General features: G+C 49.7%; 1 protein-coding gene across 9 annotated transcripts in view; it reads left to right on the forward strand.

Moving 5' to 3' along the window:
* Positions 1-19,554, forward strand: part of PPP6R2 (protein phosphatase 6, regulatory subunit 2) — a 71,481-nt gene that overhangs the window by 19,006 nt on the left and 32,921 nt on the right. For 8 of the 9 annotated variants that reach the window (XR_005846098.2, XR_001464578.4, XR_001464637.4 and 5 more), the window contains 3 exons: positions 10,949-11,196; positions 15,153-15,339; positions 16,512-16,649. Coding sequence is in view for 6 of the 9 variants with exons in the window: in XM_015278843.4 (XP_015134329.2) it covers positions 10,970-11,196; positions 15,153-15,339; positions 16,512-16,649 (552 nt within the window). In the remaining 3 variants the exon portion in view is untranslated. The remainder of the gene's footprint in view (positions 1-10,948; positions 11,197-15,152; positions 15,340-16,511; positions 16,650-19,554) is intronic. The other variant, XM_015280352.4, reaches the window with a different exon arrangement.

Raw genomic sequence — 19,554 nt, forward strand, 5'->3', positions numbered from 1 at the left:
GTGCTGTGATAAATGGGGTCTGTTTGGTTTGTGAGGTTCATTTCTTTGGAAGCACCGCAATGCCTGGCGGAGGAAGGCTGTTTGTCTGCTCTGTCCTGCTGCTAGAATGACTCTTCTCCCTTGCCCTATCACTCTCATCCTGTTTCTAAGCTCCCTTTAGGAGGGGAGGCCTCCCTGCAGCTGTCCCTTCTCCAGGCTGCACTCCCCTCCCTCAGCCTACCCCACACAGAGCTGCTGCAGCGTGGGTTGGAGAGAGGGAACAGTTCTTAGCCCTGCAGAGAAGCACCTGGGGGTCCTGGTGGATGAAAAACTGAACAGGAGCCAGCAATGTGCTCTGGCAGCTCGGAAAGCAAATGTTATCCTGGGCTTCATCAGCAGAGGGGTGGCCAGCAGGGACAGGGAGGGGATTGGCCCTCTCTGCTCTGCCCTCAGGAGGCCCCATCTGCAGTACTGCGTGGAGGTGTGGGGCCCCCAATACAAGAAAGACAGGGGGCTGTTGGGGAGGGTCCAGAGGAGGGCCACAAAGCTGATGAGAGGGCTGCAGCACCTCCACTATGAAGACAGGCTGAGGGAGCTGGGCTTGTTCAGCCTGGAGAAGAGAAGGCTGTGGGGTGACCTCATTGCAGCCTTCCAGCACCTAAAGGGAGCCTACAAACAGGAGGGGAATCAACTCTTTGAAAGGGTAGATAACAGCAGGATAAGGGGAAATGGTTTGAAGTTGAAGGAGGGAAGGTTGAGGTTGGATGTGAGGGGGAAGTTGTTGACAGAGAGAGTGGTGAGGTGCTGGAAGAGCTGCCCAGAGAGGCTGTGGATGCCCCGTCCATATGTGGAGGTGTTGAAGGCCAGGTTGGATGTGGCCCTGGGCAGCCTGGGCTGGTATGAAATGTGGAGGTTGGTGACCCTGCTTGTGGTGGGGGGGTTGGAGCTTCGTGATCCTTGAGGTCCCTTCCAACCCAAGCCATTCTGTGGTTCTGTGTGATTCTTCCCAGAGCAGTCAGCACTGGCACAGGGCAGTTGAGGGGTTATGGAGAGGTCTCTATTCCTTGGGGGTGTTCCAGGACTGTGGGGATGCCACACTTGGGGGCACAGTCAGTGGGCACAGTGGGATGGGTTGGAGTTGGATTCCACGATCTTAGTGCTTTGTTCCAACCTTCATGCTTTTCTTTCATATCAATTGGAGAAGCCCTGTTGGGGATTTCAGGTGAACCATCGATCTGTCCTTGTCCGTCTGTACATTTTCAGCTGTGTGTTAACAAATTGCATAACAGTTTGCTTTAAGCAAACTTTCTGAAGTCGAGTTGGACTTGAAGTTCACCGGGTTAAATGGTGGCTTTGATTCCCTGCAGTAGTTGTTCAGCAGCTGTGTTTTAAAGCTGTAGAGCTCTTTGAATGCTGTCTAGCCCCGGAGATCAGTTGTCATCTGACTCACAGGTGTGTTCTGGACCTTTCTTTATCAATTCTACAATCAGAGGAAATCTCCCCTTTCACGAAAGTATCTTATTTATGCTTACAGAGAGAAAAAAGAAAGGAAATTTCATATGTAAAAGTGGAGTGAAAGCCTCATAGAAGCACATTCGTTTCAGGAATCCGTGCCTGGTAAGGCTGGAGAGGCTGAAGGATGTGAGACCCAGGGAGGATCTCCACCTGTGGCACAGTGCTGATGTGATGCTGTCCTTGTTTTCACTAAAGGAAAGTCAGAAGGGCTCAGGAATGTTCCCTTTTTGGAAACAAGCAGGGTAATGTACTGCTCTCAGCACTTCCATGTGTTTCCACTTAGTTTACTAAGTGGAAAACGTTCAGTCTTTTATTTTATCAGGAGTTAGGCTTAAATAAGCTTAAATAAGGAGTCTGTAAATCTTGGTCATTTCCTCCCAGTTTCCAAGAGGAGATGCCAGCACTCATTTCTGGTCCTCCAATGGCTGTTTTTGCTGATCTTGTTGTATGGGGTGCATTCTGGAAGGTAGGAGTCTGGTGTGCTGTGCATGCACCCATGTGCAGATAGCAAAGCTCAGGGCAGCTCTGCCAATGGTACAGCAATAATCCCAGACAAAATGCAGATGTGGAAGAACCCAAATTCACCCGATCTCTTTCCAGCCTCCAGGGTCTCTTTGCAGCCTTGAAGGTGATTCTGTGGTTCTGTTCTATGGTTCCATGACTTCGAAACACACACAGTAAGAGGGCTCTATTTTTTCTTCGTGTTGTTAATCATCTACCCCAGAGTCTGTGCCATCACGGGTTGCTTTGTGTGTTGTGCTGGTTCGTGTCTGAAGCCTCTGCATACTTTCTAAATATTAAAAAATTCCTGCAGCGTAGTGTTGGCAAATAGTGAGTGTTTGAGTGACAGCTTAATTCTACAGCAGTTAATCTTCAGAAATGGCATTGCATGGTTAGAGGGAACTCGTCTCCTGAAATCCTCGTGCTTTTCCCCATGGTTGGATGCTGCAGCTCGGAAATAACGTAGGCCATTTGTGGAGGGCCTTCAGATGTGTGCAGCTGCATGTTGGGTGAGCAGCAGCACCTGTGATGTGGATGTCAGGACAAAGGCACGCTCTGCAGATGTTGGACCCTCATCTTTCCTGTGAGCATTGCATGCCATTGCATACCATCTGTGCGGGTGTCTAATACCCACCATGAGCATAGGAATGTTCACACACAGAATGGCTGGGTTGGAAGGGACCTCAAGGATCACGAAGCTCCAACCCCCCCACCACAAGCAGGGCCACCAACCTCCACATTTCATACCAGCCCAGGCTGCCCAGGGCCACATCCAACCTGGCCTTCAACACCTCCACATATGGACGGGGCATCCACAGCCTCTCTGGGCAGCTCTTCCAGCACCTCACCACTCTCTCTGTCAAGAACTTCCCCCTCACATCCAACCTCAACCTTCCCTCCTTCAACTTCAAACCATTTCCCCTTGTCCTGCTATTATCTACCCATTAGTTTACTTTAATAACCCAATAGAAAGGTGGTGCCTGGAAACATTTCACCATCTATTCCTGTGCAGAATTACCAGACTAATGAGACGTGGCTCCTCAAAGGTGTGCATGTCATACTTCTTGCCCACAAAGCACGGGGAGGAGGAGGTGATGTGTCATTACCTGGAGTGCTCTGCAGGGTGAGGGATGAGTTTATGGAAAATCACAACCGTTAATCCTGCTGCAGGACTGGCAGAGCTCCTCCTGCTTGGTGCCCACCTGTAGGACCGTCCCACTTCTGTGCTGTTTCTTGCTGCCTTTTGCACTGCTCAGGGCAATCTGTGGACTGGATAAGCATCATGATAATCACAGAATGAATCATAGAAGCCTCGAATGGCCTAGGTTGAAAAGGACCACAATGATCATCTCATTTCAACCCCCCTGTTGTGTGCAGGGTTGCCAACCACCAGACCAGGCTGCCCAGAGCCACATCCAGCCTGGCCTTGAATGCCTCCAGGGCTGGGGCATCCACAGCCTCCTTGGGCAACCTGTCCCCATCTCTTACAATGAGTACATTTTAATTGTTTTTCCCAAATAGGTGAGCTAGAAAGAACAAGAAGGCAAACCTCGACCCCAACGTGTTCACCATCATTCTGATTTAGCTTTTTCCTCTTTCTCCTTGTTGTCTGAGGAAGGAAAGTGAAACTTGAGAAGCGATGTAACAGAGGTTGTTTTGGATACATCCACGTCTGTCAGTGGCCCCTTGGTATCTCAGGCCAACTTTGCCTCTACTGCAAATAAAGGCAGGCTGCTGGTGGTGGATAACAGCTCACTGAGGAAATACCCAGTTAAGGAAAGATTATTTTAAGCTGTTCACAGCTGTTAATCTCCACAACATCCTTGCACTGCTGAGGATGTACCCAGTTTTACAAAACTGGAAACGCAAGCACCGGGACCATAAGTGAATGTTGGTGGATGGCAGGAATGAGGTTTTCTGTGATGTGAGGTTAGGTGAAGGAACGGCATGTTGTCAGAAAGGAGCACTGTTATTAAAACGTAGGAAATTCAAGTTCATTTCGAATGACTAGTTATGGTCTAGTGCTGCATGCTTCTTCATTGCTTTGTGTTTGGTGGCTGAGGCCCTCCACAAAGTGCTGCCACGTCAGTAAGAACATGATGTGGATCTGACCCTGCAGCTCAAATCCAGCCTTCCTCCTAACACTTCCCAGGCTGTCACTAAACCATGGCCCTTAGTGATGTCCCTTAGTGCCACATCCACGTGTCCCTTCAGTGCCCCCAGGCATGGGACCCCCCACACTACCCTGTGCATCCATTTTGTGAGCAAATTCTTCCTGTTCTCCACTCTAAACCTCTGCTGGCACGACTTGAGGCCATCTCCTCACATCCTTTCACCTGTATGCCAAGGGGAGAGGCAGGCACTCATCTCATTATAAACTCCTTTCAGGCAGTTGTAGAGTGATGAGGTCTCAGCCTACTCTTTTTCAAACTGAACAACACCATCTTTCTCATCTGATCCTCACATATCTTATTTTGTAATCCCTCCACCAGCCTCGTTGCTTTGCTTGAGCAACTCATTGATCTTTCTTGTAGAGAAAGACCCAAAGCTGTAGGGTTGCCATAGTGGAACTGTGGGGTTGCCTTGATGGAGCTGAGAGGTTGCCTTGATGAAGCTGTAGGGTTGCCAGGGTGGAGCTGTAAGGTTGCCTTGATGGGGCTGTAAGGTTGCCTTGATGGGGCTGTAGGATTGCCTTGATGGGGCTGTAGGTCTGCCATGATGGAGCTGTGGGGTTGCCGTGGTGGAGCTGTGGGGTTGCCATGGTAGAGTTGTAGGGTTGCCATGATGGAGCTGTAGGGTTGCCTTGATGGAGCTGTAGGGTTGCCTTGATGGAGCTGTAAGGTTGCCGTGCTGGATCTGCAGGGTTGCCTTGATGGAGCTGCAGGTTTGCCTTGGTGGAGCTGCAGGTTTGCCTTGATGGAGCTGCAGGGTTGCCATGGTGGAGCTGCAGGGTTGCCATGGTGGAGCTGCAGGGTTGTCTTGATGGAGCTACGGGGTTGCCATGGTGGAGCTGTGGGGTTGCCATGGTGGAGCTGTGGGGTTGCCATGGTGGAGCTGTGGGGTTGCCTTGATGGAGCTGTGGGGTTGCCATGGTAGAGCTGTAGGGTTGCCTTGATGGAGCTGTGGGGTTGCCTTGATGGAGCTGTGGGGTTGCCATGGTGGAGCTGTGGGGTTGCCATGGTGGAGCTGTGGGGTTGCCTTGATGGAGCTGTGGGGTTGCCATGGTAGAGCTGTAGGGTTGCCCTGATGGAGCTGTGGGGTTGCCATGGTAGAGCTGTAGGGTTGCCTTGATGGAGCTGTGGGGTTGCTATGAAGAGCTGTGGGGTTGCCTATGTAATGCAGTACTTGAAGCATGGGCTCACCAACACCAACTACAAGAGTAGTAGCTCTTCCCCAGTCCTGCTGGCCACACTGTTGCTGATACAAGCCAAGATACCATTGGCCTTCTTGGCTACCCAGGCACACTGCTGGCTCATGTTCAACTGCCAACCAACACCCCCAGGTGCTTTTCCTCCCTCAGCTTTCAACCGCTCTGCCCCACACCTGCAGCTCTGTGTGCTGTAAGCCCAGCTCACTTTCCATGGGGCTGCTCTCCAGCCTCTCATCCACCAGCGCTGCCTCTGTCACACATACAGAATTCAGCTCTTCCTCCTGTTAAAGGTTCATGTGGTTTCTGATCACCCAGCCCTCCAGTTTGTCAAGATCCCTCTGCAAGGCCTCTCTACCCTCAAGGGAGTCAACAGCTCCTCCCAATTGAGTGTTGTACACAAACTTAATTGGTGTATGCCTTCAAGTCCTGCATCCAGGTCATGGATGAAGATATGGAGCCCTGCAGAAACTCAGCAGTGTGGTCCACCCCATCCACCAGCTTAATGTAACCTTACTGACCACAAAACTCTGAGCCCAACCCATCAGCCAATTGCTCACCCGACAAGTTATGTTTTTGGCTAGCTGCATGCTGGGCAGTTTGTCCAGAAGGATGCTGTGAAGCCTTGCTGAAACCCAAAAGGATGACATCAGCTGGCTTTCCATGGTCAGCTAGGTGGGCAATCCATCGTATAAGAATAAATTGGTTGAACAGGACCTTCCCCTCCTGAACCCATGTTGGCTGTGATCAATGACTGCATTGTCTTTCAGGTGTTTTGCCAGGCACGAAGGTGAGACTGGCAGGCCTGTAATTAATTACCAGGGTCTTCTTTCTTGACCCTTCTTGAAAACTGGCACGATGTTTGCCAGCTTCTGCAGAGTCACAGAAAGATGAAGGTTGGAAAAGACCTCTAAGGTCAAACCCAACCATCGTCCCATCCCCACCATGCCCTCTGAACCATGTCATTAACTGCTGCATCTGTGTGTTTCTTCCAGTTGGCTGGGACCTCTCTAAATCATCTCATGGTGGCATCAGGCAGCTCTTTGAGTACCCTGGAATAAATCCCATTGGGCCCCATAGGTTTACACCCATCCAGCTGGGGCAGCAAATCCTGCATGAGTTTGGGGTTCACTGGGGGGTTTATCATTCCCACAGTCATGGTCCTCCACCTGAGGATCTGGGAGTCCCAGGACCCATCTTAGGTACTGAAGACAGAGCAGCAGGCTGGTTAAGTGGAGAAACTTGGTCAGTTCACCAGAAGTGAATGGAAGTATCTGTACTTAATGGTAGAATCAGAGTTTTGTAGCTGGGGATTTAGGCACTCCAGTTAAAAACTGGATGCTACACTAAGGCAGGAGGAACTGATCGATCCCTTTGGTACATCCCTTTACTGACCTGATGTCTTTCTGTCCTAAGATGGAGGTGGTTTGGATGTCGTAGCTTGGCGAATGCTGGACACGGTACTGTTCTTTAGGCTTCAGGAGATAGCAATAAGCCAATGAGGACCGTCTGATCTGAGGACTGGGACCTCCTCAACAGCAAAGCACATACGTGGAAAACAGTTCCCTCCTGCAGAGACCAAACCGAGCTCTGTAAGAAGATTCAGCTGCTCTGCAAGAGGAAACAAACAAGCAGACCACGTGATTATTCAGCGTACATGGGCTTGTTCCTTCCCCTGCTCTGAGCAGAAAATAGTGTCTTGGCCTCTGAGGAAGAGGCTCAGGCTCCAGAAAGGGCCACTTCTGCTTTTGTCCTCATTCAGTTACAACTGTGCACCGCTGGCTTTCACGGTGACCGAGCTCCTTGTGGTGAGCAGGGAGTGCTTCCTTTCCTCACCTCCCATCACTGACTTCCCTGCACGGCTCTGTTTGATGTTATGTTTCCAAAAGTGGCCTCTGCAGAAGGGTGAAGCGTCCCTTTCAGCTGCGGAGAGCCCTCTCCTTCATGCTGGGTGGAAGGGCCCGAGAGCCCTCTGCTTTGTGAGGGCACAGGGTTGTGGTTAACCAACCCCATCCAAACCCAAAGCTGCTGCGCAGATCTCCACTGCATGCTTTATAATTGGGAACGTTTCAAAATCAGCAGAACCCCCTTCTTCGTGGTCTTCATTCCTGGAAATCTGCATGGTTTTTATTCTTTTTTTTTTTTTTCCATTTTTCCATTTCCAACTTGATTTAATCTCCTGCTTTTCCTTTCTTGGGGCTGTGCAGTGCCACGCAGAGCAAGGGAAGGATGCTCTTGTTTCTCATTGGCTCCCCATCTTCCTCTGCTTCTTCTGCTGTACGGTGACCTCACGTTCCTTAACTTCAGCAGTGGGTTTAGAGCTCAGAATTGTGCTATTTAGAAGTTCCTCAGCTTTGTTTCCTGTCCTGTGGGTTCATTTCCTAACACCAGAAACAGACTTTGTTTCTTGTTCTGCATCCTGGCTCTACGAGACCACCCCATCCCTTCCACGTGGGATGGCTGCAGTGCCTGGGGGTCCTGCTGAGCAGCGGACGCTGCTGTGGTTCCTCAGTGAAGCTCACATTCTCTCTGGGGACATCCCATTTCTTAGGAGCACTTCTGTTCCAACAGCCCATATGACCTCACTGAGTCCAAGCCCTCTGCTAAAGCAGGAACCCTACAGTGGGTACCAGATCCCCTCTCAGTCTTTTCCCCCAGCTGAACAACCCTTGGTCACTCGGCCTTTCCTCATACAGGAGATGCTCCAGGCCCTGTATCATCTTTGTGGCCCTCCACTGGACCCCTTTTGGGAGATTCCTGTCTTTTTGGAACTGTGGAGCCCAGAATCAGACACGGTATTCTAAATATCCAAGCAGTACAGTCCCTGTAGGTCAAAGCTCCCCTGGACAGGTTCTAGCTTGAGGAAGAAGAGTGCAGCGAAGGCTGAGGACAACTCTTTGGCTTCCCCTGCGACTTGGACAGCTTCTCTTAATAGAACCATGGAAAGTTATGGGAAAAAGATGGAATGGACTGATTGGTGAAGGTCTTACCTTCCAAAGGTAGGAATTACACGTGTTGTCTGTGCACACACATGGCATCGTCGTGGTTTCGTGGCTTTTTAATCAGTATTCCACATTTATATGTGGAATATATATGTATTTAGGTTAACTGTGCACCCAAACATTCCTTAGATGAAGGCCTTTTATGTCAGCTTTTCTCTTGATGAATTTACAGCTAAGCACAGTTAGTTAAAAATATCTGAAGAACAGTTTGTAATGAACACACGATACGGCCAGGCAGCGTTGCTGTGAGGGTGTCACGTAGGTTGGAAATTCAGATGGCTGCTCTGAACTCAGAAACTCATTTAAGAGCATTTTCAGTAGCTGGATGGGGCAGATGTAGAAGCTCTTGCTTATTGCTGTAATGCTGAAATGTAACTTCTTTTTTGTTGTTGTTGTTGTTGTTTTAATATCAAGAATATTGAAAGCTCAGATTAGAAACTGGTTCTTTCTGCCAGAATTTGTGCTATTTTTGGCAGGGGATTTGTTCCCAAAAGGCTGGGATCAGCCCACACTGATCAATCTGACACTTGGGCAGGTTTCTAGGCTGAGCCTTCCTTTGCAGAGCTCCTGGCTTGCCAGCTCCATGCAAAAACCATGGCCTGGTACTCACACGTGGCTGTCCGAGCAGCCTGATGCTGCAGGTTTGGCTGAAATGGCCCATTCTGGATGTTTGAAGGGAGCTTGCTATGTGTGCTGTGGTTTTCTAGCTGTGATGCGTGGTCAGGATCCTGCTTCTGTTTCTAATGGGATCCAACCCATGCATTTGTAGGATCTTGGAATGGCCATGATCATTATGACCTTAATGATCATAGAGCTGTAGAATGGTTGGGTTGGAAGGGACCTTATGGATCATAGAGCTGTAGAGTGGTTGGGTTGGAAGGGACCTTGTGGATCATAGAACTGTAAAACAGTTGGGTTGGAAGGGACCTTATGGATCATGGAGCTGTAGAGTGGTTGGGTTGGAAGGGACCTTATGGGTCATAGAGCTGTAGAGTGGTTGGGTTGGAAGGGACCTTATGGATCACAGATCCATAGAGTGGTTGGGTTGGAAGGGACCTTATGGATCACAGATCCATAGAGTGGTTGGGTTGGAAGGGACCTTAATGATCATAGAGCTGTGGAGTGGTTGGGTTGGAAGGGACCTTATGGATCATAGAACTGTAGAACAGTTGGGTTGGAAGGGACCTTATGGATCATAGAGCTGTAGAACGGTTGGATTGGAAGGGACCTTAATGATCATAGAGCTGTAGAATGGTTGGGTTGGAAGGGGCCTTAATGATCATAGAGCTGGAGAATGGTTGAGTTGGAAGGTACCCCTCAGCCCTACTCCCACCATGGGCTCGATGCTCCCAAGCTGAGGCTGCCCAGGGCCCCATCCATGGCCTTGGGCACCTCCAGAGATGGAGCACCCACAGCTCTGGGCAGCAGTGCCAAGGCCACATTGCCTCTGAGTGAAGGATTTCCCCTCAGATCTGACCCCAACCTCCCTTCTTTTAGTTTAAAGCCATTCCCCTGTGTCCCATCACTCTTTGCCCGTGTACAGAGCTTGGTGTGTCTTGTGTGATAGGAGGTTGGGAAGGGCTGTGGGTGGTTGAAGAGTTACAGCATTACCAGGTCCTGCAGTGGCAAAGGGCAGAGTTGTAGGGGGAGGGATGAAGCTGGAGGAGAGCCTCAAGAAGAGGTCCATAAGGATGGGTCTGGGCATTGCCTTGTTCTGATATCATGGATGACCTGTGAAGGTGTGCTGGGGAAACTAGCTAAAAAAAGCAGATTGGTACAGCTCCCATAGAGAAATGTCAGGATAAGCAGGAGGTAAGTGGTTGGGGTGAAAGAAAGGGATGGGGTGAAAATGAGTAACATAAAGCACAGTGCTCTTCATTTAGTGACAACTGTTCGGAGGCAGTGTAATGTCCCAGAACTGGTGTTTGGCTCTGCTCTGCTGCAGATTGATGTGAAAGGGCCACGTGAAGCTTTCTGTGGAGGAAGAGGATGGTGAGGAGGGCTCCCTTACAGCAAATACTTACATAGAATGCATAGGAGGAAATGGAATCAGTTGCTATGTTTGGCTTTGGTTTATAGTGCCTTTTGCCACTTCTCTTGTTAGTAAACACCCATAAGTCCCAATGGGAACAGCTATAGAATGTGGAGCCCCTGAGCTGACACGTGTGCAGGTTGTTGAGCATTGTCTGTTTCAGGATGGTTGGGAACAGAACTTATTTTCCAGACTGGATTTTGGCTGCCCAGCCTTGCACCCTTGAGGTGATACAAACCACGAGTCTCTATGCTCTGCTGATGGTAGAACCATGGGTTGACTTGGGCTGGAAGGTCCTAAAAGCCCATCCTGCCATGGCAGGGACACCTCCCATAGACCAGGCTGCCCAAAGCCCCATCCATGGCCTCAGGCACCTCCAGGGCTGGGGCACCCACACTGCTCTGGGCAGCAGTGCCAGGGCCTCCCCACCCTCATGGTGAAGAATTCCTTCCTTATATCTAAGCTAAATCTCCCCTCTTTTAGTTGAAAGCCATACAAAAGAGGAATAACGAACGAAGGCTGAAAAATGACCGATATTCTTCTGCATTCCAGCTAGGTGTGTGTCCCATCATCATGTTCTGGAAGTTTGATTTGAACACGACGTCGCACGTGGATAAGCTGCTGGATAAAGAAGATGTGACACTTCACGAGCTGATGGACGAAGATGACATCTTACAGGAGTGCAAGGCACAGAACCGCAAGCTGCTGGACTTCCTCTGCCAGCAGCACTGCATGGAGGAGCTGGTCAACCTCATCACACATGAGCCCCCCATGGACATGGATGAGAAGGTCCGCTTCAAGTAGGTGCTCCTTTTCTGTCCTGCATGGAGAGAACGGGATGAGAGGTGTGGATGTGAGAAATGAATGGCCTCGTGACGGTGTCGTTTGGCAGGAGAGCTTTCAAAGCCCTCAAGTGAGAGATTTCACAGCATTTATTCCGTTTGTAGTGAACTTTCAGAGGTCTGTTTCTCTATTCTTAATGGCTTTTCATTGAGTTTGCCTTGCTGGCTGCTCAGAACCTTGCACACAAATTAATCAGCATCTCCAAAGTATCTTTAGTGCATTTCAATCAAAACTGCAAGCAAAGCATAAGCGTTCTGCTCAGTTGCAACCGTCTGATCTCCATCAGTTCTCAGTCGTCAACCCACAGAAGCACTCAGGCTGTACTGTGAATAGAAGATGTCATGTTTTCAGTGTGCTGCATGTGCAGAACCCCTTGGTTTCGTTATTCGTACGGCAGGGCAGAGCACCCGTGTGCATGGCCTCTTCCTTTTTGATGGTGAACTCTTGGGTGTGCATTTCTCACACCGAGTCGTGTTCATACTAAATGTATGTTTAAATAACCAAGTGCACGCTTGAAAATATTTGCATTTCGGATTTGGGAGGTTTGGTTTTCTTTGCGAAGTTTACACAAAAATGAAAGGCTGCTCGGTGTATAAATAAATCAGTGGGATGCTGTGGGAGTGGTCAGTGCTGGTTGGTGCTGCATTTGCTGGCAATATACAGAATTGATGGTGCTGTTTGGCTTTATTTGATGAATCAGGCCTGTGCAGGTGAGTAGCTGTAGGTAAACAAGTGCCAGGGAGTGCCCTGTATAGGAAAGTGGAGTACTGTATGCATGACTTTGCAAGGCTTCTTCCTACAGAGGTGATTTACCAGCAGGCACCAGGAGGGTTAGTGTTACACTGTTGGCCTTATTGGAGAGGATGGGTAATACTTTCCTTAGCAATGAAAGTTAACGAGCTGAGCAAATGGTGAATCGTGTGAGACTTGTGTCCCTTTCCTGGAATGGGCACATCTTATGCAGGAGGAGAGAATGAGGGATCCCAGTGCCCCTCTGGTACGTGTTCACACAGTGCCCATTGCACTGCAGGGTACTCCCATACAGCTGTTAGCCAGGCCATCTTTGCATCTCCTGTTCCTTTGAGATTTTCATGGTGCTGTCATGAGACAGCTCACATCTCTGGTCCTCTGTGCTGTGGGGTAAGCTGGAAACCTTTTCTTATGCATGCCAAACAGGTAAGGGATGAGTAGATGTGGCTTGGTATGAGCATGAACTGCCAGGTGCCCTTAATTTCCCATGCAGGACGTGCCTTTTGCAGGCTCTAAGGATGCATGTGTGCTTCAGGCAGCTCCAAGTTTGCTTTTGGAGATGCTTCCAGCACTACACACAGATGGATGGAGAAGCATTTCCAAAGCACGTTGAGGCACTGGAGAGAGGGGAGAGGGTCTAAGCTCATTAAAAACCGAGGAGGCTTTTGAGATAGATAACACCTAAGCAGGAGGAATAAACTCTAAATCCAAAGGGAATCCAGTTTTTGGCTCTTAGAAAAAGCTAGGGAAGTTTTTGAACTGGAGCAGGAGAGAGAAACTTGCTGGGTTTGGAAGGATGTGCTGCTTGGAGTGATGCATGCTGCAGGGCTGGAATCATCACAACACTTCGGTCCTGGAATCACAGAGTCGTAGAGTCATTCAGGTTAGAAAAGACCTCCAAGGTCACCAAGTCCAACCCCAACCCATCCCAGCATGCCCACAGACCGTGTCCCCAAGTGCCACATCTCCAGTGTTCTGGAACACCCCCAGGGATGGAACACATTTCCCCCCCCCCCCTCCAAAGCAGCCCATGCCAGCACTTGACCAAATGCCAGTAAGCTGAAAGTTCATGAAGTTCAGGAATTGCAGAGAGCAGCTCAGCTGTAAATCCCCATGAAATCACAGCACGCAGAACGGAGCAACCAGGTGAGGAGCTGTAGCAATCTGAGTGGCGTATTAAACTATTGGAACTGCAATTACCATTTATAATTAACTTGGTGGTGTACCAGGGTGTCTCTCAAACCTGATGAGTGTGTACTGCTGAAGGAGCAGTGCTCACAGGAGGGGCCCAGCAGGTGGTGGTTGTGTCAGGCTGGGCTGTATGGCAAGGAGCTGAGTGTGGAGCACAGGGATAAGTCCCCCGCAGCATGGAAATGCAATGGGTTGGGGTGCAGTGCCTCAATGGAAGGGGTGCAGCATTCAGTCTGGGTGTGAAACCTGAAGATGGAAAGGGCTGCAAGAGTGAAACACCCCATAAGAATGGGAGATTTCGCTTGTTGCCTGGTGGCAGGGTATGTATCACGGGGAGGCACGGTGTGTGAGCTCGTAGGAATCATAAATGCCTTTTGCATGGAGCAGTGAGCCAGAAAAAAAAAAAAAAAAGGAGGAATAGCTCCTCTTAAAACCTTAAGAGCTCTAAGAAATGTGACTGCTGTGAAATCACTTCGTAACAGTAACTGTAACGTACTCAAATTTACCATCCTTCTAGGAGCAAAAAAGACATAAAAACTAAATCCCAAGCTGATGATAAAGCTGTTTATAGCAGGAAGAATCAGAACTGCACGCATGTGGAGCAGCTGGTCAGGAGCTGCAGAAGGCTGAGGAGCTCCCAGCTGGCCTTGGAAACGTTTCAGTCACTCCTGATCCATGCAGAGCTGGTATTAAGGATGTTTTAAGCAGTAGGAAGCTGGTTTAGTTAAAGGGAGACGAATAACCCATTGCAGGTAAAGGTATACCCTGACAAAAGGAAGGATATGGGGAAAGGTCTGAGGAAGAAAATCAGTGGAAGTGTTGCCAGGCTGGTGCTCACCTGTGTGATTTAAAGGAATCTGAGTACAAAGATGCTCCCCTGGTCGGCCTAAAAACCAGCAGAACAGAGTGGGAAGTAAAACAGGGTTCTTAAGAGGCTCCAGAGCGATGTCTGAAGCAGTAGATCTGGCTTCTGCATTGTGTAAATTGAACCCCCTCCCCCCTAAAAAGGGATATGTTTGTGCTTTGTAGCCAAGGCTGGCTCCTGCCATTCTACGGTGCAGACGTGCAGAGGGAAGTCAGGTTCAATGGGCTGTCAGGAAGGGCTTTGATGGAGACAGCAAAGCCTGTGGCATGGGAAATGTGCACTGTGTGGCATAGCAAAGGTGAAGTCCCTCATCAAAAGCTGCTGAAAGCAAGTTGTTGTGGGAGGACAGAGAAAGGATTGCCTTCCATGTTTGCTGTCCCTGGCAGCAGCAGACATTGCAGCGTTCCCTTTGGGCCGTAGAGATGGCCATGCCGTTACAACAGAGTTTTATATTTCCACAGTTAGGAGCCACAGCACACCTTACATCACGACTACAAGTGGGAATTGTGCTGGCTTTGTGTCCCATGGAATGACACCATTTCTATTTGGAAAGGAGTGCGCTGAAGAACACACGTGCATTTGCTGCAACACTGTTCTGCAGGGTTTCTCATGTTATTAATTGGATAGGTGTTTTTAATGGTGTAGCAAATATGGGTTTTGCTGTGGAAAAGTACACAGAAGATGAGCAGCTCTGCTTGCAGAGGGACAGCAGCTCGAGTAGCAGCGGGTAGGCTTTGCCTTTCCTCTGTGTCACCTGCCTGATTACAACTAGGCTATTAATTATCAGCACGTCATTACCTTTTCTGGCCATGGATGTGACCTGTTTCTGACCAGCCCACCTGGAAGAGCAAGAAACGAGGCCAGGAGAAGGAAGGGATCCACCTGTGGTCAAGTAGCAATCGGAATACATAATCCAGTGGTAAAACACCCATGCATGACATGCTAGGCACAGTGTTTCTCTAGATGCCCCATGCACACCAATGACCCTCATTTTGCCCTCATTCTCGTGGTGTTTTCTACCCCACGGAGGGCAGTGCTGCTCCATAAGCTCCACGAGTGCCCATTTCCAGGAGAGTTTCCATTTCACCTTTAGTTGTGTGCCCGCAGATACCCCAACACCGCCTGCGAGCTGCTGACCTCGGACGTGCCCCAGATCAACGACAAGCTCGGTGGGGATGAGACCCTGCTCAACATCCTCTATGACTTCTTGGATCACGAGCCACCCCTGAACCCACTGCTTGCCAGCTTCTTCAGCAAGACCATCGGGAATCTCATCGCAAGGAAAACAGAGCAGGTACCCATTCCATTTGCACACATCAAGTGCTCTGTAACGTCTCTATCAGTGGCGTGGGTGATGGAATTGAGTGCATCCTCAGCAAGTGTGCTGCTGACACCAAGCTGAGTGGTGAGGTGGAAAGAGTGGAAGGAAGGGATGCCATTCAGAGGGACCTCAGCAGATTTGAAAGGTGGGCCCGGGTGAATCTAATGAGGTTTAACACAGCAAAGTGTATCCCAGGCATATATACAGACTGGAAGGAGCAGTCTTTGAGAGCAGCCCTGCAGAGAAGGACCTGGGGGTCCTGGTGGATGAAAAACTGAACAGGAGCCAGCAATGTGCTCTGGCAGCTCGGAAAGCAAATGTTATCCTGGGCTTCATCAGCAGAGGGGTGGCCAGCAGGGACAGGGAGGGGATTGGCCCTCTCTGCTCTGCCCTCGTGAGGTGTAGTACTGCGTGGAGGTGTGGGGCCCCCAATACAAGAAAGACAGGGAGCTGTTGGGGAGGGTCCAGAGGAGGGCCACAAAGATGATGAGAGGGTCAGAACACATCCCCTACAAAGACAGGCTGAGGGAGCTGGGCTTGTTCAGCCTGGAGAAGAGAAGGCTGTGGGGTGACCTCATTGCAGCCTTCCAGCACCTAAAGGGAGCCTACAAACAGGAGGGGAGCCAACTTGAGGGTTAGATAATAGCAGGACAAGGGGAAATGGTTTGAAGTTGAAGGAGGGAAGGTTGAGGTTGGATGTGAGGGGAAAGTTGTTGACAGAGAGAGTGGTGAGGTGCTGGAAGAGCTGCCCAGAGAGGCTGTGGATGCCCCATCCATATGTGGAGGTGTTGAAGGCCAGGTTGGATGTGGCCCTGGGCAGCCTGGTGTGGTATGAAATGTGGAGGTTGGTGACCCTGCATGCGGTAGGGGGGTTGGAGCTTCATGCTCCTTGAGGTCCCTTCCAACCCAAACCATTCTGTGATTCTCTGCAAATTCACTCACTAGTGCTGTTTGTGTCATAGGAAAGAAAAGAGAGCTAAAAAGATTCCATTTCATACTGCCTTGCAGCAGGAGTGCTATCCCAGGTGCCCTCTGAGAGGGCTCTCAGCCTGATGGTCGAGCCCAGAACACAGAACATAGGACAACGTGGTGGTGTCCCATCTCTTCATCGCTGTAGCAGCTGATGATGACGTTTCTGCTTTCAGGTGATCGCATTCCTAAGGAAAAAGGACAAATTTATTAGCCTGGTGCTAAAGCATATAGACACATCAGCCATGATGGACCTCCTGCTTCGCCTGATCAGCTGCGTGGAGCCCGCGACGCTACGGCAGGAAGTGCTGAACGTGAGAACGTGCTGCTTTTTTCTCTTCCACATTGGGATCGAGGCTGTTTGTTTGTTGAAGGGATGTCATCCTGTTGGTCAGTTGTTAGGAGAGCGGATCTGCTCTTCTGAGAACTGCTTTTCTGGATGCTAGGGTCGCTGTGCTGGGTGTGTTGGCCCTGCAGCCCGCCCAAGGCCTGCCCAGCAGGATGAACCCCCAGCAGGAAAGGATTTCGGCTCCTTTTTCCATATAGCAACCACTGTTTACTTCAGCTGTTTTTGCTGTAGAGCTTTCACAAAGGAAATCTGTAATCTTCCCCAGTGTTCTGAGTTTCAGGCAAATCATTTGGGGGCAGTAATTGGTTTAATCCTGCGCTCTTCTCAAGAGCGTGTGTGACTTCTGGAGGTGATATCTCCTCCCCCCTCCTCTCTAACATGCTCCCTTATGAACTATCTCACTGAGGCGCTGTTTGCTGTACAGGTAGGGCAGGTTTGTCTCCCTGGGTGAGGCTGCCTCGTCCCCTCTGTTGTGAGCAGCTTTGCAGGGCTGGAGGAGTGCAGCCCGCTTTGGCTCCCTGGCAGTGCACCAGAGGAGCAGTGCACTGTGTGGAAATCTGTACCGTGTCTCTGAAGCCCACAGCAGGCTTTGTATGTTTGGCAAGCTTTGCTGCCCAAGCCTTCTGCGTCCAGAGCACTGAGCACAGCAGAGCTTAGCAGTGTGCTTTGCAGAGCTGCACAACAGCTTTGCAGTAGCAAAGCGTAGCAATTACTGGGATAATGCGATTATTTCTCCTTCTGATCTTAAAGTAACGTTTTAACTGAGCAGCATTTTTGTGGATGGATGGATGGCTTTCATCTTGGAAACTTCCAAACATCCAGGCTTCCAAATAACGACCATCCATGAGCAGCCACGTATGTTTTAACCCTTCCTGTTAGCTGAATTCCACCTGTGAAAGATTCCACACAGTCAAAAGAGAACAAGAAAACAAATTAAAGATACCGTATGGTGCTGGAGACGCTGCTGAATTTATTTCCAGATAGTCATAATGTGAGTATTGTCCTGGAGAAGTTAAAATCTGATGGCTGAGAGACTTGAGGAGGGCAGAAGGTAACACAGCAATACTGAAATTCAGGACTGCATGACTGGAGCTTTCAGGTTTGTGGAGCTCTGCTGGGCGGTACCCAACGAGGTCTGATGTTACATCAGGGTCTCCAGGTTACGTTCCAGCTGCTTCCCAAGTGGACTGTGAGCACCATCTGTCCAACAGAATGCCTTCTACCACGTATCTGTTTGGCTTAGAAGCTGGAAATTTTGTCCAAGGGGTGTTTTTTGTTACCCGTTAGGAAGAGCTGCTCTCAAGGGTACATCAGGTGGGTGTAAAAACACCACTTTTCCACCCAGTGCTGCAGCGCTGGTGAAAGCTTTCCCCGAGCTTCAGTTGGGTTGTCAAACTGCTCGTTGTGTTTTACAGCATCAGATTTACAAAGATAGTGCCTTACAGCCCAAATTAAACCAAATGCTGCCCTGCGTAACGAGTCTCCCAGCATCTTATTGTGGATTTAATGCTCACATTGTCATCTTCACTTAGCAAGTCAGAGACTCCTTGGTGATTGCATGAGGCTCTGTCATTCCCTGCCCTCAATATTAGAGCTTGTGGGATGGCTGGGCAGTGCTCATGGCTCTGTGCTTTGCATTCTGCTGGGTGAACCCTCCAAGATGTGTGTTGGAAGCTTTCTGGGCTGCTCCTTTCTGCACAGTGTTGGCCAGGGTGGAGGTTTTCTCTGTCTTTAGTAGAAATGTTTGGCTTCCAGAGCCGAGTGGAGCTGGGCCAGCAATCCCACGAGCACTTCTTGTTGGCAGTGCCACAGAAAGAGGCAGTCTTCTTTCCTCTGTCCCTTCACGCGTGTTCTGCCCATCCAGCTCTTCTTGAACCTTTGCCAGCTGAAGTGTTCTTGTGGCTTCAGGGTGACACAGAGCAGGGAAGAGATCCAGCTGAGAGCACCTCTCTCTCACTTGTGTTCTTTGCCAGGATTGTTTGCAGTCAGATCCTTTTCTTGATTGGTTGCATTGTTCTCTTGGTTTTCGTTTTTGCACAGCCTCGTACAGTGGTAAGGGAGTTGCAAGGGAGCAGAAGATAAGTGGATGAGCAGCAGCAGGGAGAAGGTTGGCAGTGCCATCTCATACCTTCTTAGAGCATCTGAGGTGATTATTCACTTTCTCTTCCCTCATCTGTATCTGAGGGCATACAGTTTACCTGGCAAAATGACAATCCTTTATCAGCTTCCTTCCATTCCACGCCTGACAGAGGAGTGCTTGGTTGGTATAGCTCAGGTTTTGTTGTTTGGGAGAGCTGTGCCAGCAGGAGGAAGCCTTGCTAGGATGTGCTCTTCCTGCACACTCCTGAGTTTGAGAAGCACCACTGTGTGAGGGAGCCTCCAGTGCACTGTAAGTGATCTCTTGTCTGCGCTGCATCTTCACAGACCTGAAGCTCCCCAGGTCTGGACTTCACAACTGGAAATACTTGGATGAGTCTTTATCAGAAACCTCTGAAGAGGTGCTTCCAATGGCTTGTCTTTCAGGCACTTACCTGTCTGATCCTCAGACAAAGCCTGCCTTGTGCTCATGGATGCATATTTCCTTTGATCACCGTCATTTGATCCTGGAATGTCTCCAGATCTGTGAAAGAAAGAAAGGATTTGCCTCTTAGGTAGGAAGAAGGCTCAAATACAGATTGCTTCTTGAAGCATTTTAAGTATTGGGACAGATAAGTGGCATCAAAGGAGTCTGTGCTCCATCTGTGTGTTATTAACGTAGTCTTACCTGGAAAAATGCAAGCAGACCTGGTCTCTAGGAGAGGGTTCCAAGTCTGATATTGGTGGCATATATTTGGAATGGCTGTGAAGCAGATGCAGTAATTCTGGGTCTC

Source organism: Gallus gallus, chromosome 1 (assembly GCF_016699485.2).
Source record: "Gallus gallus isolate bGalGal1 chromosome 1, bGalGal1.mat.broiler.GRCg7b, whole genome shotgun sequence".
Lineage (NCBI taxonomy): Eukaryota > Metazoa > Chordata > Aves > Galliformes > Phasianidae > Gallus > Gallus gallus.